Source organism: Rattus norvegicus, chromosome 6 (genome assembly GCF_021556685.1).
Source record: "Rattus norvegicus strain SHRSP/BbbUtx chromosome 6, alternate assembly SHRSP_T2T, whole genome shotgun sequence".
In the NCBI taxonomy this organism is placed as follows: Eukaryota; Metazoa; Chordata; class Mammalia; order Rodentia; family Muridae; genus Rattus; species Rattus norvegicus.
The window spans coordinates 146,211,888-146,234,005 of record NC_141539.1 but is presented as its reverse complement, the minus strand read 5'-3'; the positions used below and the strand labels follow the sequence as shown (position 1 = coordinate 146,234,005).

At 36.7% G+C, this 22,118-nt stretch overlaps 1 protein-coding gene across 18 annotated transcripts in view; it reads right to left on the bottom strand.

The window, feature by feature from the left end:
- Positions 1–422: 422 nt before the first annotated feature.
- Positions 423–22,118, bottom strand: part of Macc1 (MET transcriptional regulator MACC1) — a 79,984-nt gene continuing 58,288 nt past the window's right edge. For all 18 annotated transcript variants that reach the window (XM_087553596.1, XM_087553606.1, XM_087553595.1 and 15 more), the window contains 4 exon segments: positions 19,838–19,960; positions 16,094–18,129; positions 13,242–13,430; positions 423–1,905 (listed from right to left, as the gene is read on the bottom strand). In XM_087553596.1, coding sequence (XP_087409722.1) covers positions 1,693–1,905; positions 13,242–13,430; positions 16,094–18,129; positions 19,838–19,952 — 2,553 coding nt within the window. In that variant the 5' untranslated portion in view covers positions 19,953–19,960 and the 3' untranslated portion in view covers positions 423–1,692.

Sequence of the window (22,118 nt, the reverse complement as noted above, 5' to 3'; positions counted from 1 at the left end):
CGATCTTCTCTTACTACACTGATCAGCTAACAAGCTCTCTGAGTTCTTAGATATTGCAGCCTGGAAAAACCCAGATACTAAATCCTTGGTATCTCTTCCTAAAATTATCAAGTTTGCTGACAAATTATTAAGATTCTAGCAATGTTTTAAAGGAAGCAAAGTCACCACTTCAAGTCACTGTGCCCTGGGCTAACAAATTGACTGATTTTTTTTCTCTTTCAACTAAAATAAATTCTGTCCTTGAACATGTGCTTATAAACCCTTGGTGAGACTGTGTCATCATCAAATATATAGTGAATGTCATTAAGATTGTTCTAAACACTAGTTGAAAATAACTTTTCCAGCATACCAGATACTTTACAGTGTGAGTATTAAAATCTCTAAAATGGTTATGATTTTAGTTTTTACAAAAAAAGACATAATTGTGTTCAGAAATCCACAAACAATAATTTATTCAGCTTATCCAAGTTATGTTTGAAATATCATTCCTTCCAAAGTGCTAAAGGATTTAGTGACCTGAAAGTAGCTTCCTTCCCAACTACCTTCAGTCTCATCCTTTTATCCTTACATCTTTATCATCTTACCCCGCGCCTCAATCCCCTTCAACCCTGAGGCCTCTGTCCACTGTCTGAAGGATCTGATGATTTCTAGCTCCCACCCTTCCTACTATGCCAACATCGATGCTTAAGCCACTTAAGGGTTATCATTTGCTTCTCAGAAAATCCTGCTGAACCCACTCTTTTTCCCATTCATATGATAGCCTCTACTCCAGCCTCACAGCTTCTCCATTGAAGCTGTCATTGTATATGCCATTTTACATTTAATAGTGTCATTTTTTATTGCCCATCCCTATCATTAATATCACTGAAGCCAGAAATCATACATTCTTCCACATTATATCTTATTTCTCAAGTACCTGTATGGCTATTGTTAGATTCACTACAATAAGTAAAGGAAGGGCCAAATACAAAGACATTGGCAGACCATTTTTTGTCAACTCTGCCAACTATTAACACCTATACTGACTCAAGGTCTCACATTAGCCTTGTTTTCCACAAGTTTTATAATATACTTTGAGATATGTTCACACACACACACACACACACACACACACACACACACCATGTCTTCATGTGAGCACCCACACACGAAAACATCAGTATCATATCATAGGATTGAAAGTGTTTTGGTGATATTGTTTTATTAAGTATCCTGATCATTAAAGAAAAAATATTTTAAATTCTTATCATGGGAGAAAACTTCAAATTATGTATAGTCCCAAGATACAGAAGGTAGCTGACAAAAATTCTTAGTGCATATTTGAAGACAGTTTTTTCTGATGGTGTCATATTTTCCTTCTGGTAATTACTTGAGAGATGTTCAAAAGGAGGAACATTCTTTGTTTCTCAGTATGCATTTTTATTATTTGTCCTCTTTACTATTCCGCTTTGTGGTATGGTTTTTCAAAAATTAGAACCAGCTTTTTAAGGCAGAAAACCTACTTTACACTAGACTCGTGGGTGGTCTTCCACATTTGATTTCTGCACTTAGTTTTCCAAATGTAAGACATCTTTATGAGTTCATTCCCCTTCTTTGTTATGTGCGCATACACACACACACACACACACACACACACACACACACACACACCCTTTTCCCTTTACCATTCTTTCTCCCCAAATTTGCTTCATTCTATATTTCCTGAGAAGTAGAGAAAGCAGTTACTCTCAAAATCTCTAAAGAATTTACAAGTATTAAGATTCCAGTTAAATCTCTCCACCGTTTAGTGACAGGGTTTTTCATTCTGTCCAAAGCTGATTGAAGGTCTTGTAACACATCTCTGTAGCTATTTCCATAGTGATAACTCCACGCATAGAGAAAATCATAGGCAGGTTTCCACATTGTCTGTAAAGAAAAGAAAATAGATGTAATTGAACAACAGACAAGTAGCAGAGAGGTGGGGGGGTTAAGGAGAAAGAAAGGGAGAGATGGGGGAAGGAAGGAAAGGAGGGAAAAACAGAAAGAGACTATTTTCTAAGACTTAGAATGGTATGCCTATTATGTGAACTTTTGATGCTGTAAAAAATAACCATTTTCTATATCCCTGTGTTTCTTAAACTAGGGTGTTATTTTTTAATATAATAGCTGTAAGTGTGAAATTATTCTCTTGACCCACTATCTAGTGTACATGTTAATATAAAATTCCTTGCATGATTAAAATTTTATTATGTATGTTGTGTGTGTGTGTGTGTGTGTGTGTGTGTGTGTATGTGTGTGTATGTGGTGGTTGTTGGTGTGGTGGTAGTGGTGGTAGTGGTAGTGGTGAATTCATGCCACAGATGCATATGGAAGTCGGAGGATAATTTGCTGGAGTCAGTTCTCTCCTACCATGTGAGTCCCAGGGGTCAAACTCAGTTATCAAACTTCATGGCAAACCTTTACCTACTAAGCTATTGTATCAACACCACAATTATTTTTATAATAACAAATACAATTGAAATAAACTTTTAACTCTCTGACATTTAAGGTTAAAGTTTGTTACATATATGTATTTGTGTTGAGTTTAATGGTATTACATACTATGACAATGTGCTATCTAATATGCTTTGTACTTTTAATTCATTCCATTTTAGCAAATCTATACACAAGCAAAACTGTAGCCTGATGATTAAATCAAAATAAAGACAAAATTACAGTTCATTAGCTTGAAAACTTACTTTCACGGTACATTTATGACCCAAAGAAATACCAACATTCTATCTTTCCTTACTTTGCTTCCCCTGAGCACCTGCCCACACCGATGACATCACTGTTTCCATAGAAATAAATGTACGTCAAAGGAAAGCTTCGCATGCAAGCACATAGTGATGGTTACCAAGGCAACAGGCTCAGAGGGAATGAAGACAAAGGCAAACCAAATAAGACAAATAGAAGAATACGCATACACAAGTTAATATGAATTCATTTTTTAAAAAATAACAAGCCATACACATGTAAGTAGAATATTTGGAATGTAAACTTTAGTACTCACTATTTATTTGGGCTCATCAAATTGACTTATTTGTAATTCTACCACTTATAAAATGTTAAGAGTACTAACTTGGAGCTAAATATGGCATAAGATTGCTTCCTTAAAATGTTACCTCCATTACCATCAATAGTCCATGTAATTAGATATAATTTTTCACTATCACCCATATAGTCTATAATTGAAAAGGAAGTAAATCTCTACAAGATTCCATTTGTTTTGTTCCAGTCCGTATTTTTTTTAAAAAAGCTCAAAGGGGGTAATTTGATGTTATTTGGTCAAGTTGGCATTTCTGAAGAGACATGAACACCCATTCCCTCACCTCTCTTGTAAAGGATAATTCTGAATAATAGAGAATGAAATGTAATTCTTGAGGTCATCTCATGGTAAGATATAAGAGACCGAAGTCACCTTAGAGCACTGGTTCTCAACATGTGGATCACTACCCCTAAAAGACCACCAGAAAACACTGATATTTACATTATTTATGCTTTGGTGTCACCACAACATGAGGAACTGTATTAAAGGGCTGCAGCATTAGAAAGGTTGAGAACCACTACCTCAGAGTTTTGTATAAAAGCTTTTTCCTCACCAATCCTGCTTATGGGAATTTGTATCTCCTGCCACTTAAATGAGGCCAATGAAGTATCCCCTTTTCTAAAAGTTTTTGTTGAACACAAACTACCTACACTACTGTTACTATTAGGTCACCAAGAAAGACAAATTAAACCATATTAATAGAAGGTTATGTCAGGCTCTATCTCAACTGTCACTGCTTAAATGAGAGATGCACTAAACAGGGGATTAATCTCTGTCGATTTATCCTGTCTATGCATGCTCTGAACTTATATTCTGCATTGAATCCACTCAGTCACTAATACTCAATTAGTTGGGATAATACTTTTCAACTTTTCATGTATCGTTTAACATAATGGTATGCATATTTAATGGTCTCTTAAGGGACTCCTCCAAGTCCCTTTGTGACCGAATTAATGTATTTGGAAATATTTACAACAGGCAGTGTCTGGCAGTGGTGAGTAAAAGGTGATGGCACAGATTAGCATAGAACACTATAGAAAGTAGGTATCTAATGGGGATTTCAAATGGGTAATTTTGACATTGTTTGCTATGATGCACAAACAAGTGCCTTTATGCTCATGGGTAGTTAAACAACCTACTGACTTTCTGAGGCAGGCAAGCTCTGCATGCCATGCCTTGCTCCAACACAGCATATTAGTACATACAGAAAAGCCCTGAGGTACATATGAATCAACACATAAGTAAGATGACACATAAATTAGAAGCTACATCTCTCTATATGTTTTACAGAGTTCTACATAACTCCCTCCTCACATTAGCCAGTTTGTACAGAGCACAAAATAGGGCAGCCAGCCCTAGAAATTCAGAGAAACATGGATTGATTATTGAAGTCTGATCTCTATGTAAGTCTTTTGAAAGCACAAAGAAAGCTCACAGGAGTACCTAAATTAATGAGAAATGTAAGAGAGGGTATTGTCTTAAACTTATCTGAGAGCCCCTGAAGTCTAAATCATACTCAGACAGAAATGGGTATAAGAGTCTTAGGATGGAAGCAACAGGCATAGATAACCTTCCTGATTTGAACTAAAATATGAATGTGATTTTTCCATGCAGGATGCTAAGCCTGCATATGTCTTCAGCATAAAATCTGATATGCTATACTTAAAATCATCAGTGGCTTTAAACCCAGATGGTAGAAACATACTATTATATACAGTGTAAATATGGTAAATACATCATTGTCCACTAATTGTTTTGCTTGCTAAGTCAAGATTCACCAAGTACACATTCTTTCAAGAATTTTTGTTATAGCAAGGCATAAAATGACGAATAATCATGTTTCTTTTTTTCTTTTTTGTTTGTTTTATTGGATTTTTTTATTTACATTTCAAATGCTGTTCCCTTTCCTGGTTTCCTGTACATAAGTCTCCCCATCCCATCTCCCTCCTTCTTCTTCTAAAACCCTAACCCTAACCCTAACCTCCTCCTCAACCACCGCCCCTTCTTGCCTCCCTGCCCTGACATTCTCCTACACTTCAGGGGGAAAGGGGTGTTCCAGCCTTGGCAGGACCAAGGGCTTCTCCTCCCATTGGTGCCCAAAAGACCATCCTCTGCTACAAATGCAGCTGGAGCCATGGGTCCGTCCATGTGTACTCTTTGGTTATTGGTTTAGTCCCTGAGAGTTCTGGTTGGTTGGTGTTGTTGTTCTTATGGGGTTGCAAGTTCCTTCAGCTCCTTCAATCCTTTCTCTAATTCCTCCAACAGGGACCCTGTTCTCAGTTCAATGGTTTGTTGCTAGCATTTGCTTCTGTATTTGTCACACTCTGGCTGAGCTTCTCAGGAGACATTTATATCAGGCTCCAGTCAACATGCACTTCTTGGCTTCATCAATATTGTCTAGTTTTGGTGGATATATATATATATATATATATACTTATATATATATATAAGTATATATATATACTTCATTTGTCATCCATGTGCTCCCTTCTTTCTCAGAGCAGCATCAAAGGGTATAGCCTATTAAATTAAGTGGTTTTACAAAGCCCTAGTGTGTGTGTGTGTGTGTGTGTGTGTGTGTGTGTGTGAGAGAGAGAGAGAGAGAGAGAAATAATGTCTTTCCCTTAGTTTATCTTCTCAGTATTAGTGGATACAGTAAAAGTAAGGGAGCAATGATGACATAATATGTGGGATGCCAGGTTAAATGAAACAGAAATAGAGACAAGAACAATACAGCTACTTATTCCTGGATCTTACTGCGACTCATTAGATAATGCACCAGATGACAAAACTGCAGCAAGAACAGGAGCAATTCAGAACAGAGCATTCCAGTCTGTCTTTTTAGCTCATAAAATAGAAATAACATAAAGAATGGAAAGGATTTTAATTACCTTTGGATAATTGCATTTTGCCACACTAGAGGATTAATAATCCACCTACAACTCATACCTCATAAAATTATAGGAGCAGCATTTCATTTTAAGTACTATTAGCTGCAGGAGTATTTGAGGCATGTTTGCCTTTCTAATGAGTATTATGTGTTCTGTGCTCAACACATCATTTACAATATCCAGGTAGGCTTTACACCATCTCTGATTAGGAAATATGTAAATACTGTTAAAAATAGGTGGCTGTTTTCTTTGAAAAAAAAAGAAAGCTAACTACTCTGGGGTAATCTACTTTTTCAAGAGAGACACCGTTTAACATCTGAACTAATTCTCTTGGAATGCAGAAAAATATTGGTCTGGGGGTAGCCATCTATGTTTGCAGTAAAGAATACCCTTTTAGGACTTCTTGGATTAATCATGAACTAGACAATGATGAAGGATCCATGTCTTGCAAGTCGTTTGCTCAAATTATTCTATCATGAGATAAGAAAACCTGCTGGGCAAGCCATTCTCATGAAATTCCTCATTGGGGGACAACCTATTGCCCTTTTCCTAATAGGTACTATCCCACCTTGAAGACACATCTGAGTGTCAAAGTTTGGAAAAATTAAATTTCTCTAATCCGATCTTTCCTATGTAAATAGTAAAACAGGTTCTGGGAAATGCGATGGCAAGGGTTTAACAGTGCACATGCTGTGTTGGAAGCTGGCCTCTTGGTTGTGTAGCCCCAGCATCTTTGCTAAGCTATTATAAATTTACCTCTGAGTAAAATTTCTACTTTTTCCTGTTGTCAAAGAAACTGTACCTTACGAGATGGCCATAAAAGCATCACTAAGCACCCAAAGCAAAGGACGTAAAATTTTCTCACATATACTAGGTACTTGATCACAGGTAATTACTGTTGAGTTTGAGGCTTAGTAACAAAATCAGAGTCACACATCCAGGCAAGAATCCAGGTCCCTGAGTTATAAATCATAAATCCAGCTCCATTTCACTAAAGGATCACCACAAATTCATTTTATTACCAAGTGGTTTTTAAAAACATTTCTGTTGAGTCTTACACTTAGCTGGGTTTGGTTTTCTAAAACCACAGAACCCTTTCATTGTAATAACAGACTTGATAAAGAAAACTTGAAATTAGACCTGGGAAATGTAGCTTAATTGATAGAATGCTTGGCTATCAACCTCTGAGTTCAGTCTTTACTATCACATAAACATGTATGGGGCTCATGCCTACAGTAGAAAGCTGGGAAAAAATAAGTCCAAAGTCATTTTTAGCTGCATAATGTGTTCCTGACCAACCTCTTTGTGACACCCTATCTCAAAAAAATGTATATAATAAAAAATTTGACTGTGCCAAGTCTCTAATTCAAACACCAAAGGTCTGAGAGAATATTCTATATGCTCTGTCACTTTCCATAAAATATTTCCCCCTTTAAGAAAGAATAAATGTGTATCTAACTGCAAAACAGCAAAGATTTACATAGCAAGGCTGCAACAGCTCCAGGCCTAGATAAATAAGGAGAGAACAGAGTATCCAAATAAACAAACCTGGAGTTATGTGAAAACCAGATAGTTCCAATGGTCCAAGGACATCCACTGTATCTTTTGTCAGAGATATTTTCCAAGGAAAATTAAATGTTAAGTCCAAAAGGAAAAGCAAATCGGCTTAAACTTTTCCTCATTTTTTCCCCCATATGTTAGCAACCTGCCAATTTCTTAGCACTGAGACCCTGAAATCACTCTGACATTTCCTTACCTACATTCTTTTTTAGTCATGTCACTAAAAGTGACTGCATTTGATTCCCTTTTCCATAAAAATCACTCAAGTTTATAGATTTGTCAAACCCAACTCTTTCTCTTCAAGAAAACAATAGATACTCTGTGTTTCATGATGACAAATGTCATCAAATATCACAAATATTTTACATGTATTATATCATATGGCCATCTAAATACCTGAAGAGATGGTGCTATATGACTCAGTTAAAATTTCTGAGAAAAACCAAGTAATTTGTTCAAAGTCAGGGGCTAATGAACAGACTGACTAATGGGCCAGGAATCCAGGATAAGGTGCTTTACCAGAAAGAATGTTGACTGTAAATCCCTGCAGGAAAAATGCCACATCTCTTTCCTCCATACATGACTTGTCTTGTCAGTGCATTCCTAGAGCTTTCTGCTAACAGGTCTCCAGGTCCTCTCAGTAACTGAAATGCTACTGGTTCTTTGGTATCAGGAGGTGTCTCCTGACTTCTCCTGATCAGTTTGAGCTTGGCTTAGTCAGTCAACTCTGTAAAAGTTCGTCTTATCTAGATTAGTGGATGGGACCATGAGAGGCAGACAGGGTTCAAACGCTAGCTCTGTCACACTCATGATGGCACTCTGAATGTTGCATAAATGTACTAATACTCAGGGTACATGTGTGTAAGAAAGAGGATGATTCTAATGTCTTACTTGCTGTTTGCAGAGATTAATGAAGTAGGTAAAGAAGATTCTCATATAACTAATGCAGTTATTTTCATTTTTATGACATCATGTACTTCCCAGTGGAGATGTAGCTCTATAGTGGAGCTTCTTTAATTTTTTCTATTTAAAAATTAGCAGTTTATCCTAAAACGATAAAACAGTCTTATTTTACTTCTGTCTGTGTGCTTTGTAGCTTCTGAGCCAATGGTAAGTAAGAAATGATTGACTCAGAAAGTCTATTAAGAGAGTGTAAACGAGTAAAGCACTAATGAAAATCATAAATAGGAAAGATACAAAACAGAGGTGAATTCTACATAAAACCTTCATTCACGTATAAAAAACTGATTTTTTTCATATAGACAGACAACTGTCTGTCTGTCCATTAGTTTATAACATTTGGAAGGTGAGGCTGTGTGCCCTTAGACATTCTTCTACTTATTCCCTTAAGAGAAAGTCTTTCACTACACCAGGAGCTTGACTGACAGTCAGTCAGTATCAATGATTCTCCTGTCTCTTCACCTCACTGCTCTGGTATTACAGATGGAGCTGCCTGTCCATATTTGGCTTTTCATATGAGTGCTGAGATCTGAGTTCAGAGTCTCACACTTCTACAGTAATCACTCTTAACACACTGAACCATCTCTCCAATCCTTAATCTTGGTTTTTTTTTTTTTAGAAAGGGTCTGTCATTGGTTGAACACACACACCAACTAGGCTTGGGTCAACTGTCCCAGAGACTCTAGAGATCTACCTATCTCCATATCCATGCTTGACTTTTTAAAAAGGGCTACAGAAACCTAACGAGGGTTCTTATGTTGCATAAGAAGTATTTAAACTAACAAGAAATCACAACAATTTCAACAGTCTCATTTTTAGTCAGCATATAGGATAAAATATTTTGAGTACTCTAGGTATCAGAAAGGGAGGGAAAACACAGACTCCTTCTAGAAAATACAAGAGGGAATTAAACTTGCATTAAGAAGTGACTGCAAAAAGAATTGTACCTGGCTGGCTCTGCTGTTCTCCATGTGAATAGTTTCGGAGATGAAAAACAGATGGTGATTAAAAAATCTTAGCTTTACTGAGTCTCCATGGAGACAGTGGTCCGGTGTGACCTGCCAAAGGAACTACCCCTCCAAAGGCCTACTGGTGCCTGTATAGAGAAGAAGTGAGTGGGCAGAGGTAATTTAAAGTGCAAAATGAACCTTCAGGGTTTTTAGTGAAAAGTAAAGGAGGTTCCTGCTGTTTATTGTTAGAGAAAGATTCTGTGGAAGAGAGTTACAGTGAATTAATTGTCACACTTGTTAATAATAACCAGAAGGCTAGCTGAGGATCTTCCTCGGGCTTTTGAACGTATGAGTTTTGAAATCCATTGATCTTCTTCCTGTAAAATCAGACCTTTTAAATTGTGCTATTTTTTTCTAGTATTTTAAAATTAAAATTTAAATATCCTCAGAAAAACTACAAGGAATTTATTTATTATGTAATTTATTCTTTCATGTATTACAACCTGATCCGAGTTTCCCCTCCCTTCTCTCTTTGCAGACCCACCCCTCTTTCTTCTCTAAGATTTTCCTTCAGAAGATGTCAGGCCTCCCTTGAATATCAACCAAATATGGCAAATCAAGTTGCAGTAAAATCAGACACCTCTCCTCATATTAAAGCTGGATGAGAAAGCCCAGTAGGAGGATAAGGATCCCAAAAGCAGGCAATACTGACTAGTTAATACTAACTTTCATAGAAAAAAAAGTTGGCATTACTTACATCTTTGTATAGTATAAACATATTTTCTGAAAGAAACATTTTCTTTAAAATGTGTTTTCCATGGGCTAAAAAGAGGGCTCAGCAGTTAAGATCACTGACTTCTCTTACAGAGGATGCAGGTTCAATTCCCAGCACCCACATGGAGATTGTAACATTCTGTAAGGTCAGTTACCAAATACGGCTTCCGTAGGCATCAGACATGCATTTGGTGCATAGACACATATGCAGGCAAAGCATCCACCCATGTGCTTAAGATAAAACTAAGTCTTTTAAAAACCTACAAAATCATTTTTAAGATGTTTTGCTTATATGCGTTTGATTGGTTCTAAATATTATGGTTTTGCTTTAATAAAGTAGTTGTAGTTTAGAAGATAATTTGAGTTTTGCTTATTTGAAAAAGTGACATCCTCAGAATTTTCCAAAGAAAGACTTTTCCTTCACGTAGAAAGGAACACTAAGTGGTCAAAAGTATTAAAATACGTGTGAAAGGCACATTCAGCATCCCCATTCTTCAATCAGCTTGACACTTGATGAAAACGACCAAGTAAATTTTGGAAACAGCATAATGCCATTATTGCCTAACCGAGTCCTTGGAGAACCAACTGAGATTTTCAGGTCCATTGCAGAGGAAAGAACTGTACGAGGGGCACAGGCATAGGGGTAGAAATAGAGATTACTAAGAAGAGAAGTAGGCCAGAGGGCTGGGGAACGTTAGAGCCGAAGGTCATGAGAGTCAGTGAACAGCACTTTCCTTCCAGTTCTGATGACTGTGTTTTTCCCCTCACACAGATTCTGTGGCCAGGAGGAGAAGCTTCCAGTAGTTCTATCAACTGGTTTCTTTTGTATGCTAATTTTGTGAGTTTCTAAATTAATCCCTTGCCACAATAGTCTCTTGAAAAGAGGAAAATAAAAAAGGAAAGAGGAAGTGAGTAGCCTAAACCTCCAGCCCTGAACACTAGGAGTTGGATTCTGGGTGGTGTGCAGAGTTGAGTGCTCAGTCTTGAAGTAATTTTAGTAGTCATTCTTACATGCTAGGTGAAATTTTTGTGGTCCTCATATGTTTTGTTACTTTAAATACCATACTTTCGATATTATTCCTAAAAGAGTGAGTAGTCCTTATAAGTACCAAGTAATTACAGAACATATTAAAAGTAAACAAAAAGAAGAAAAACAAGTTGAAAAAGAGGGAAAACAGGCAAGTGTGGGTATTGACCTCTCAGGAGATCTGCTGGGTGAATGACAGGAAAGAAACAAAGTAGGAAGGAACACTAAAGTGGTGTTTCCTCACCCCAAAGCCAGTTCACCCACAGCACTTTCACTCAGAACTATTTATAAAACAGCTCTCTGACTTGTCAAATTGATAATGTTTAAGATCCATCTTTTTTCAAGGAGTATAAAACTCAAGGACATTTTAAAATATGGAAATTAGCATACATTGTCCCTTTAAGTGGCTTAACTGGTGAAATTAACTATAGGACATTTAGAATGGCTTCAGGCCAAAATGCCTTGGAATTTTACCTAGGTGATAACATGGGTCAGATTCTAGCTGTTAGTATTACAAGGAATTGAACTGTTGTCTTTAGAAAACATCTAGGGGCTTTTTCTTATGCTTCTGAGATTTTATCAGTCTCAGACATAGACATAGGCACTTATGATTCGGGCTGTGTGAAAGTAAATAATGGAAAATAGGCCTGCATCAAGATTTTAGGAAGATAGACAATAAACACAGAGAGAATCCAGATGCTTAGGAGGGCTGGCAGGGTAAACAGCTCTCCAGTAAGTCTAAACAAAATTCTTAAAAAATAAGGCTCTATGCAGGCAAAACAAGTGAAGCTTTCAATTAGATAGCTTTGTAATTGGTATGTAACTGAAATGCCAGGACCACAGCAGCACAATTTTCATGATACTCTTTTGTCAGCCTGCGTTTTCATCTTGTGTGTTATGCTCACACTAGAGTCTGCTCATTAATAGGCTGTAATTCCCTTCTAGGTTTACAGACATACATGTAGCTGATAAGTAGGACATATGTGTCCAGTCTGTGGCTGCTCCTGTATAGAATTTTGTTTACGAGTCCTTGCCTGTGGGCTGGGTTTCAGGGATTCAGCAGCTGACACCTGCTGGAAGGCGTTAACTGACTTGATTGAACACCTCCTAGAACGCCTGCAACCTGCTCACTGAACAGAATTGTTGCTTCACAGTAAGAAGAGAAATCTCACCAGTAAATATCCACCTGTAAGACTCAAAATGACAAAGAACACGTATATAGCTGGTGCTTCTAACATCATCATCTCAAAACAGGGAATATCGGCCTTAAGTGAAATATCTTGAAAAAGTTTTAACATTTTAAAAAATACTTTAACTTTAAAAAAATATTTCATCACTGTACATATTTTTAATCAGATCACATTGCTTTTATGGAAATCTGAAGAAATGTGTATAAGCTATGTGCATAGCAGAATCCATGTAATAATACTGCTGGCACAAGTGGGTTTTCTGATGAATATCTTTGCATTCAATGCTTTTGTTCTGTGTATGATATTTATATTCTTACTGTGCATAGATTTCCAGGAGATGACACGCTTCTTTGATATTTCTTGTCAGTTATTTCCAGCAACCCCACATCAGCCACTCTCCTCATATTCATCATCAAGCATTTATTGTTTGTCATAAATGATTAAGTGTGTATACTGATATTGATTAGTGTATCTTGTGTGGGTTGACTTGATTGATATTATTGCTTGACTCCAAAATATACCTCATCTATGACTTCCATTCTTGTGGCCTTGTATCCTCACTGTTTCGATGTAATGGATTAATTTGATCAAAAGCCATGTTAATATGAAATCCAACAGGAGAAGTACAAATGTGCTTTTTATAAGTGGGGACCATATATTTCAGACACTTCCAACAGAATTACTTCCAGGTGGTAACTTCAGTTAGTAGGTCTCCCTCAATATTCTTTTAATTAATTCACGAATATGGAGAAGACTAACTCTCATTTTTTTTTTACTTGCCTGTAGTCTGACACCATTAAATGGAATATATGAAAGGCTTACCTCTGCTGAAACTTCTCCAGATTTTCCTCTGTGAGGATTTTCATATGCCTGCATCTGATGCTTAGTGAGTCCTGCAGACTTCTCAGCAAGTTCCCTCCAGCCTCTTCCAAGCTTTACAGCTGACGTCAAAATAACAGCCTCTTGGATAAGACGTGCCACTAATCCTTGGCAGTCCATTTTTAGCAGAGCCTGGGGCAGCAAGTATGTATCATACTTAGAAACAACTCATTGATTTTTCCTTCTAAACTATAATTTGCATTATGTGTTCTAGAAGTTGGAATTCCTTTCCCCACCACACATATAGTTGAGATTTTAAAACTCAGAATGCTGATTCACATTTAAGAAAATTCAACAAGCAACTACAGTGGTCATAACTATACTAGAATTAGGGGGATGTTAGTATAGTTTCAGTAGCTAAGCATGGGATCATGGATACGCCACTTTAAATATATGTCTTAATTCCTTTAACTGATAATGGAACAATATCCACCTTTTTACTAATACTGATGACTCTGGCAATTAATAATTTCTGAATCTAGAGGTAATTACTCATTTTCAAAAAAAAACCTTATTCCTTGTCTTACCAGAGGATTAATACAGAATCTATTTCATCAAGATGTAATTTAAAATTTTCTAGAATTATGTTTATTGAATAGACATATGATACCCTCTAATTTTGAACAAAGCTACAGAAGTTTCTGAATGTAAATCACTCCTAATGTGATTCTGTTAACATAAACCAAAAGGTAATAAAGGTGAACACTCTTATACAATGGGAAAGAGGAATGCTATCAGACTATTTCTTCATTTATTGCTCACAGTTCTTCCTTGTTTTAGGCAAATCTAAGAGTTTTTTATGCTTTGAGGATATTTTAAATGTGTGTGTGTGAGTGTGTGTGCATGTGTGTGTGTGTGTGCGTGCGTGTGTGTGTAAGTCAGTAAACATGCTTGGTCATTCCTCATTATGCAAGGGTACCTAGGGGTTTTATCTACCTATATGAAAGAAAAAAGTTGAATTAAAAAAGAAAGCACCAATTAAAATGCACTGTGTACATCCCCATGAGATCTATATTTAGAAGTACAGCTCATGGACTATAGACATAAGTTCTATTGACCCCTCTATTTTTACTGATCAGTGGTGGTTCAAGTAAGAAGCAATACCAGGTCAGCAGGCCTCCAAAGTACATGACAGTTTTCCTGGCATGGCTTTTCCATGGCAAAATACAATTTCATAAGAAATATTTGCTGCATCTTTGCAGTGATTTTTATAATGGATATGGTGACAATACAATTCTGCCTAGTCTTCTAGAATTAAGATAAAAATCACATTCTAAAGGACTTTCAGAAATGTCATATATTAGGTAGAAAAGGGCAATCACTCTTAACTTCTCAACTTGGCCCATCAAGATACAGAGCAAGAAAAACTTACACTGACACAAAGAATGTTTGAATATTTAACTCTATTCCACAGAAGGATCAATTGCTTTGTTAACAGATGGCCAGGCCTAACTCTCCTTCAGAAGGGTGTCTTAATGGCACCACTGAGGCTTAGCATTAATTGAATGGGTCTTCACCAGATTGTTTAATCAGGGCATTCTATGATTTATTACTCCCTCTCCAAACTTCTGGTATGATCAGACCTAAACGTTCAGGTCGTTAAGCCAAGATAACTTATTTTCAGCTGCTAAGAAAAAAAAAAGAAAACTTTTTTTTGTTTGTTTTTAGTTCTGTAGTCTGTGCTCAACATCCAAGTTACAAAAAGAAGGAATTAGAAAATGAACATGTGGCTTGATACTGGGCAGAGCAGTTTCTAGTATTCAGTCACTTGGCCCATAGTCACTAAGAACACAGCATACTATAATAAAACTGTCTACTAGCCAACTAGACGGTAAAACTCTACTCTTGGTTGTTTGTATATTTCTTTAACATGAAAATTATTATTAATGTCACACATTGAATTCATCCACTATTTTTCATCTGCTGTTTTCTGATTTATTAGAATTTACTTTTTTACATGTCTCTGCCAACTGCCCATTTTTGCACTTATGAGCACTGTTTTGATAGTTATGATATTCAAACCAGAAACTAACATGTACTTACAAAGCATTTAAGCACCACCAAACACATATACAACACACTATTTGAAGAATGTATTAGCATTTAGCATTTAGAAATTATTGGCTGCATGCATACAGCCTTGCTTTAATGTTCTTTGGAAATATCATTTTGATATTTTATTACTATAACTTTGAATTTCTGTTTTAAAACCAATGTTTTTTTATAACTCTCCATGAGGTTTTTAATTGGGCTCAATACATTCTGGAAAGAGTTTACCCTTGAGAATTCTATTAGAACATTAAATAAAGTATTAGCGGAATCATTACTGGAGTCATGAAGTAATACATATAAAAGAACATTAAACTAATAAATAGTTAATGTTTATGTGTTCAAAGAAAATGAACACTCAAAAATTAGTCTCAGGTAAGTCTGGGTAGTTTTGGTTTTTTTTCTTCTTTACTTTCATGTTATGGAGTTCCTGTGATATATGAAGGTCCATCCAAATATTTCATAAAAGAAGAAATAATTTCTTGAGTTCAAAAGAAAAGGCCCAACTCAAACGTGATCTTTAGATTATCCTTACAGACCAATTTTCTGAGAAAAAAGATCACAATTAACTCTTAGATCATGAATCTAAAGCTAAGACCTTGCAGGAAAAGTTCCCTATTTGCTGTCCAATAGCTTTAATGTATTTGAGACCTCTAGTTGTTCATTTCACCTCTCATTTTTGTTATAAATATCTTCAAGTTTATCAAATTCTCTAAAATGAATTCTTATGATCAACCAATACTCACCACAATCAGTTCATAAAGAAACTTCCTGGTATTTTTATCTTCATGGCAATCTTCCTTTAACTTCTTGACAATGTAAGAAACCCTTTCTGGTTCCTTGTCAGCTTGAATTCTATCAAAATCTTCCTGTGCCAGATTTGAGTAACCCAGGACATTAGCTAAAACTTGCCAGTCATCAACTTTTTCTGACACCAAAGTCAATACAACGGAGTATACGTAAGTCAGATTTTTAAATGGCAAGGCAATTTGTTCCAGAAGATTCTTGGTTGTCAAAATGCCATCAGACATAGACATCACTTGTTCTTTGGAAATCACCTTGACATTTTTGCAATGCACAAGTCCGATCTTACCTCGGAGGACTCCTACGTACCATTCTTTCACTTTGGACTGTCCGATGGCCCTTACCGTACCTTCGCCAAGGAGGGCAATTGTGTCCCCCTTTAAATACTCAAGTAAATAGTCAATCTTACTTTGCCTCAGTACTGTCTTCAGTGTGACCCCATAACTGGTAAAGTTCAAGTTTTTATTTTGGAATGTGGGATACTTAACAAGTCCTGATGACAATAAAGACGCTCTCCTATCTTCTCTCTTCTTCTGGAAAATGTCTGGCAGATATGAGAAACTTTTTAGATTTGGGGCTGGATCAGGTGAAGTGACAAAGAACTGTGTGACTGGTTTTCCGCTGGGGGCCTTTACCTGAACCCGGAAAACAAACAAGTGCATCTCTCTGTGGCCAACTGAAGAAAAGAAAACTTGTTGATGGACTACCGCACCTGCTTCCAATTGCCCTTGAGCAATTACTTTTCTTTCTCCCTCTTCCTTTACGTCAGGATCACATGAAAAAGCTGAAATAATTAAATCTTGTGGCTTGTCAAGTGAAAACGAATGCTTCCCCCAGAGGTGAAATACGACTGGAGATGTGTTTTTTCCACCCTTCCTAATGTCGGAGACTGTAAACTTTCCTGGCACATAGTTGTGTCCACAAACAGTGAAAACAGCAGTAAAGCTTGGATGGAGATGTTTGGGTCCATAAATTCCAATGGAGGTGGTTTTGTGGAGATAATCCCAAATAGTAGCAGCTGGTGGCTGAATGATCGTAGCTTGTGCAGCTATGACTATATACATTACGTGGCTCAGATCAAGAAGCTTAGCTTGGATGGTATCTTTGTAGACATAGCAGTTGTTTAGCTCTTGGAAAGGGCCTTCTCTGTCCAGGCTGTGTAAACACACTATTTTTGTCATGACTTGGCTCAGAGGATCTGTTTTCACTTCTGTTCCAGTTTTCATCTCCAACAAAATAGCTTCCATGGTATTCAGGTTGCTTAACCTGATTTCCAAGAGAGGGCTTATAGTACAGGAGAGATCATGGTTCAGCTTTGGTGGAGGATCCAGGAATGCTCTCAGAGATACCTCCTGGAATTCTCCGATAGCTACGTGTCCTTGAGGTACATGAACAGTGATGTCTGAGTCAGGTAACTGAACTGACCCTCCTTGGTGATTTAATGTACAAACTGCAATGGTCTCTGCAGTTTGTGTTTGAGCCCACCCAGGACTCTGATTAATTGTATTCAGATCTAAGCAAGAGCGAGCCAGCTGACGTTGACTTAGCCAAGCCATTTTATATGCCTCCCGGTCGTTTTGAAGCCATTCTAAGTCTTGTACTAGGATCTGATCAGAGCTTTGTATACTGTGGTGAGTGTGTGTTGTACCACCTAAGGCATCCAGGAGCTCTGAAACACTCTTAGACCTTCCTGACGTCCTTGAGGAAGATGACCTAAGCCCCTGATCCACATCTAGTTCATCACCAGAGGAATCAAAAGAATTTCCTATTTCTATTTGTCTTAAAAAAAGGAAAGGATCTTCCTTCAATATAGACATGTTATCTTTCTTTTTGTTATTTCTTAGCTGCGTGATGTCCTCCAGAAATGGGTTTGAGGCAGACAGTTCACTCCAGAATGGATTTGTAGCTTTGGCATCTCTATCACCATGGAGAGTAGAAGCATCTGGCCAGTTGTAAGGCAAGCCTCGCCCTTGCCACGCTTGTTATTTAAACAAAACCAAAACAAAGATAAAATGAAGTAAGAGTCTAAGATACAACTATGATTAATTTCTTCATACCTTAAAAACTCAAAACTTACTTTGGGCTGATGTCTACTACAAGCTCAGGAATAAATCATAGCATTTTTTTATAATGAGGAAAGGGGCATTTTATATAGAGTCATTTTGAGTAGAGGTATATTAATTTTATCTTAAGGTATCATAAAATATAAAGTAAATAAATGTTGATAGTTACATATAACAATACATTAATAATGCATTTAATACATTTAGTTATGCTAGCATAAAATTATACCTTATTATCTTATGTTTCATTTACCCAAAGTAAACTCCTGAAAAAACAGGCAATATCAAGTTTTCCTAAACATTGAGCTGTTAATCACATTATATACTAAATTGATGTGTTTCTTTTCAAATGATATCTAAGAAATGTCAAACATGTCCATACACAATTGAAATAGTTTTGAAAATAGTCTTCTGAGCTATCATCATTATTTATTCATTTTCTGGTCACATTGTATTGATAGATTTAACAATATATTTTGTATGTGTATAGAAGACATGCTGAGAAAACAGATTTCCCATGAATTTATTGCCTGAAGTAATTTACTGGACTTTTGAGAGATGGTAATTGGTAAAGAATGGGATGTTATCCTTGGAAAGGGATAGAATAACACAGAAAACATTCCTAATGCATCCTGTAGCATCAGGATCATTTCATGTTTAGAGTAGAATTTGTTTGACTCTTTCATAAAAGTACTAGTCACAAACTTGAGGACTTTGTACATTTGATATTGCTTTAGGGGCAATGAAAAACATCATAGACAATTGAGTTATCTGAAGTTCTCTAGAAAAAAAAAGTTTCAGAAAATTGTTACATTTTTCCTACTATTTGTAGAACTTTTATCTTGACCTAAATGAGTTATGCTACTTATGAAAAGGGTTTGGAAAACGGAAATAGTATTTTCCTTATTACTACAAATCCCCAACTCTCTCAAAACTCATTTTTTTCTCTTTTAATATCAGGTCAATTAGATTTTGCTCCACGAAGATTAGGCTTCTCCGTCCCTATTTATCTTCATCACCAGCCTCCCAAGTTTACAATATTTGCAGGATATACTATTCATTTGTCAATTTGTGTCTCTTTTTGATATCTGTTTTAATCTGTGAGTGTGCTTTCTTTATTTGTGTATGTGTGTTTGTGTGTGTGTGTGTTGTATATGTGAATGTACAGGGGGTGTGCACACAATTATATCTACATATGGAGGCCAGAAGTCAACATATTCCTCTATGACACTTCACCTCATTTCGAGATAGCATTGAAGCTGGAGTTCACTGATTAGTTATAGTTGCTGGGCAGTAAGCTTCAGGTATCTGTCAGTCTCTGATCCCTAGTGCTGGGATTTCAAATACATACCCATGCATGGCTTTTAATGCATACTGGAAAAACGAATCCTTGTCCTCTTGCTTACGTGGCAATCATACCCAGTGAGGCATCTCTCTAGCCCCTATTAATGTATTTTCTTAAGAAGAAATTTATTTTTAATGATATTCTATTCTGTGATAGAACTTGTACTTGATAATTTTGCAAATCTTCCATTGTACTTTATAGAGGCAAACATTCCATACATAACAGAAATTATTTGATTTATTTACAGAGAAACATTGTCATATTACAAATTCCTGTACCTGTAATATTGTGATGTTTTGAGAGTTTCGAGGCTTCCATGTCAATCAAATTCCCTTCAGATCTACTTCGACCAATTCCTTGTGGCCAATAATAGGCTCTTTCACTGATTAGCATTTTGCCACCTACAAAGCAAATAGAGGCATATTTATTGTAAGTACATATAAGCAAGTTGGCAGAGGAAACATCTAAAAATGCTTGTTCATATTTAAACAGAAAACTTCATGTAATAATATCTACATATGTCTCTTATTCTGGTAGATATCCTCAAATGTGTGTTAGCAGTTTCTTTAATGACAATTCTGGAATAATCACAAAGAATTTACCCTGGTAAAGCATTCATTTGTGAGTCAGTGTAAAATAATCAGTGAATGTGCCAAAAATAAGACATAGAATAGTATTTTGACACTTTCATAAAGTATATCTGACTACTAGAAAATTATATATAAAATATGAATTTTTCTTTCAAATTCTTCTATACACCAATGCAATCCCAAGAAAATTTACATATATATACGTGTGTATATATATATATATGTAACTTTTCCATTTTATTTTTAGTTGAAAAATCAAAATTGTTATAGCTAATGTTGGCAATCAGGCACATCCATGGACAGCTAGAAGCGATTTCATGAAAATTAGGCATCTTTACAAACATCTCTCAAGGGATCCAGCAACAAGACACATCTTTAGCAGCCCAAGAGGCAACAGCGGTTCTCCTGTGTCTGTCCCTTTCTTTGCACATGTGCCACAACCCCTGTTGCATGCCCCTTTGCTCATGCACCACGGGCCCAGTAAAAGTTTTGTTCTCCCTGAGCCCCCCTTCTCTCCTTCCTCTCCCAAAGGCTGCCTCTATTTCCTCCTCCCAATAAACCTCCCATGTGAGACCTGCTGCACAGTGTGATTTGTTTGGGACTCACCGCTTAGTTCTAACAGCTATCATACACAATATGCTGTTTTTGAAGCATGCCATTTTAAAACAAGTTTTTGTCTCCTCAAAGACTTAAGAAGAATGTTAACAATAAACCAAAAGAGGACCACGATAATGCTCACTGCCTACCAACTAACAGCATTTATTATAAATGTGTCCTAATTAATACAATGTGAAATCAGAACAGAAATAAACCAAGGATGCAGAATTGAGACCCCAAAAGGAATTGCACACCTATGATATCTTCATATCCACCTGACTGAGGCAGCCATGAAGAGCAATGTAGAAGTCATGAATTGTTGGTTGTTCATGTCAAAAAACATTAAAACCCCCTCCACCTCATCAGTGTTTCCCAGTGTAACCCTATCTGAACTAAAACTCACTAAACTAAATAAAGAATGTAAACAAGAATGGCCTTGTACTCAAAGAGATCCACCTACCTCTACCTTTCAATCACTGGGATTAAAGGTATGCACCACAGATGCTGTGGTAGGAAATGGGCAAAAGACAGAAGTTGTGGGGGAAATACCTGACCTGGGGAGAGGGACGGGAATACAGAGGATGGAGGGATAAATAATACTAAAGCTGTTTGAAAAGACCATAGGGAATCATATTATTTTATGTTTACTTAAAATTTTGTATGTAAATTATATATGTACTTGGTTTAAATGAAGTTATGCCACTCAAAGCCATAAACTAGCTAGCGAAATCCCAGTGATAAGCATGGAAAACCTTCTTTTAAGTTGCTGGTCAGATGAGACCAAAGACACAATATAAACTACTGCTGTTGCCCTTGGCTGCCTCCAAGAAATAGAAGGTAAGATCCTATTGTAAAGACATCAGACACTTCGGAGAGAGGAAAAATTGACCTGGAAGCCTCCTCCCTAAGTATTAGGTCTCTGAGTGCTGCAAGGAGCTGTGCAAGATGCCAAGGGGAAAAAAAGCAATCAACTGTCTTTCCAAGAAGAACACCTATGTAACACAGCAATCACTAGAAGTAGTATAGATATTCCAAAAGGTGCAATAGTGGCACTAAAAGTAACCAACAGTCATTCCACTGGACTTGAGGCCTGCTTAACAGAAGGGAATTCACGGCAGACACTGTAAACCTAGCCAACTGAGGAGACGTGATTGCTGCCACTTTCCTGAACAGGTATAATTTCTAACTGCATTCTAAATACTCAGCCTTGCACCCACAGATAGGTATAGCTCTTACCCTTCCTCAAAGATGCTTCTTTCTGCAGCACAAAGAGATAATTACAGAGAACAACTGACTCTGGGTACCCACTCCCCAATAGCTATATCTACAGCATAACTCCTACACCAGAGGCTCAGGAAACATTTCAGGGTGA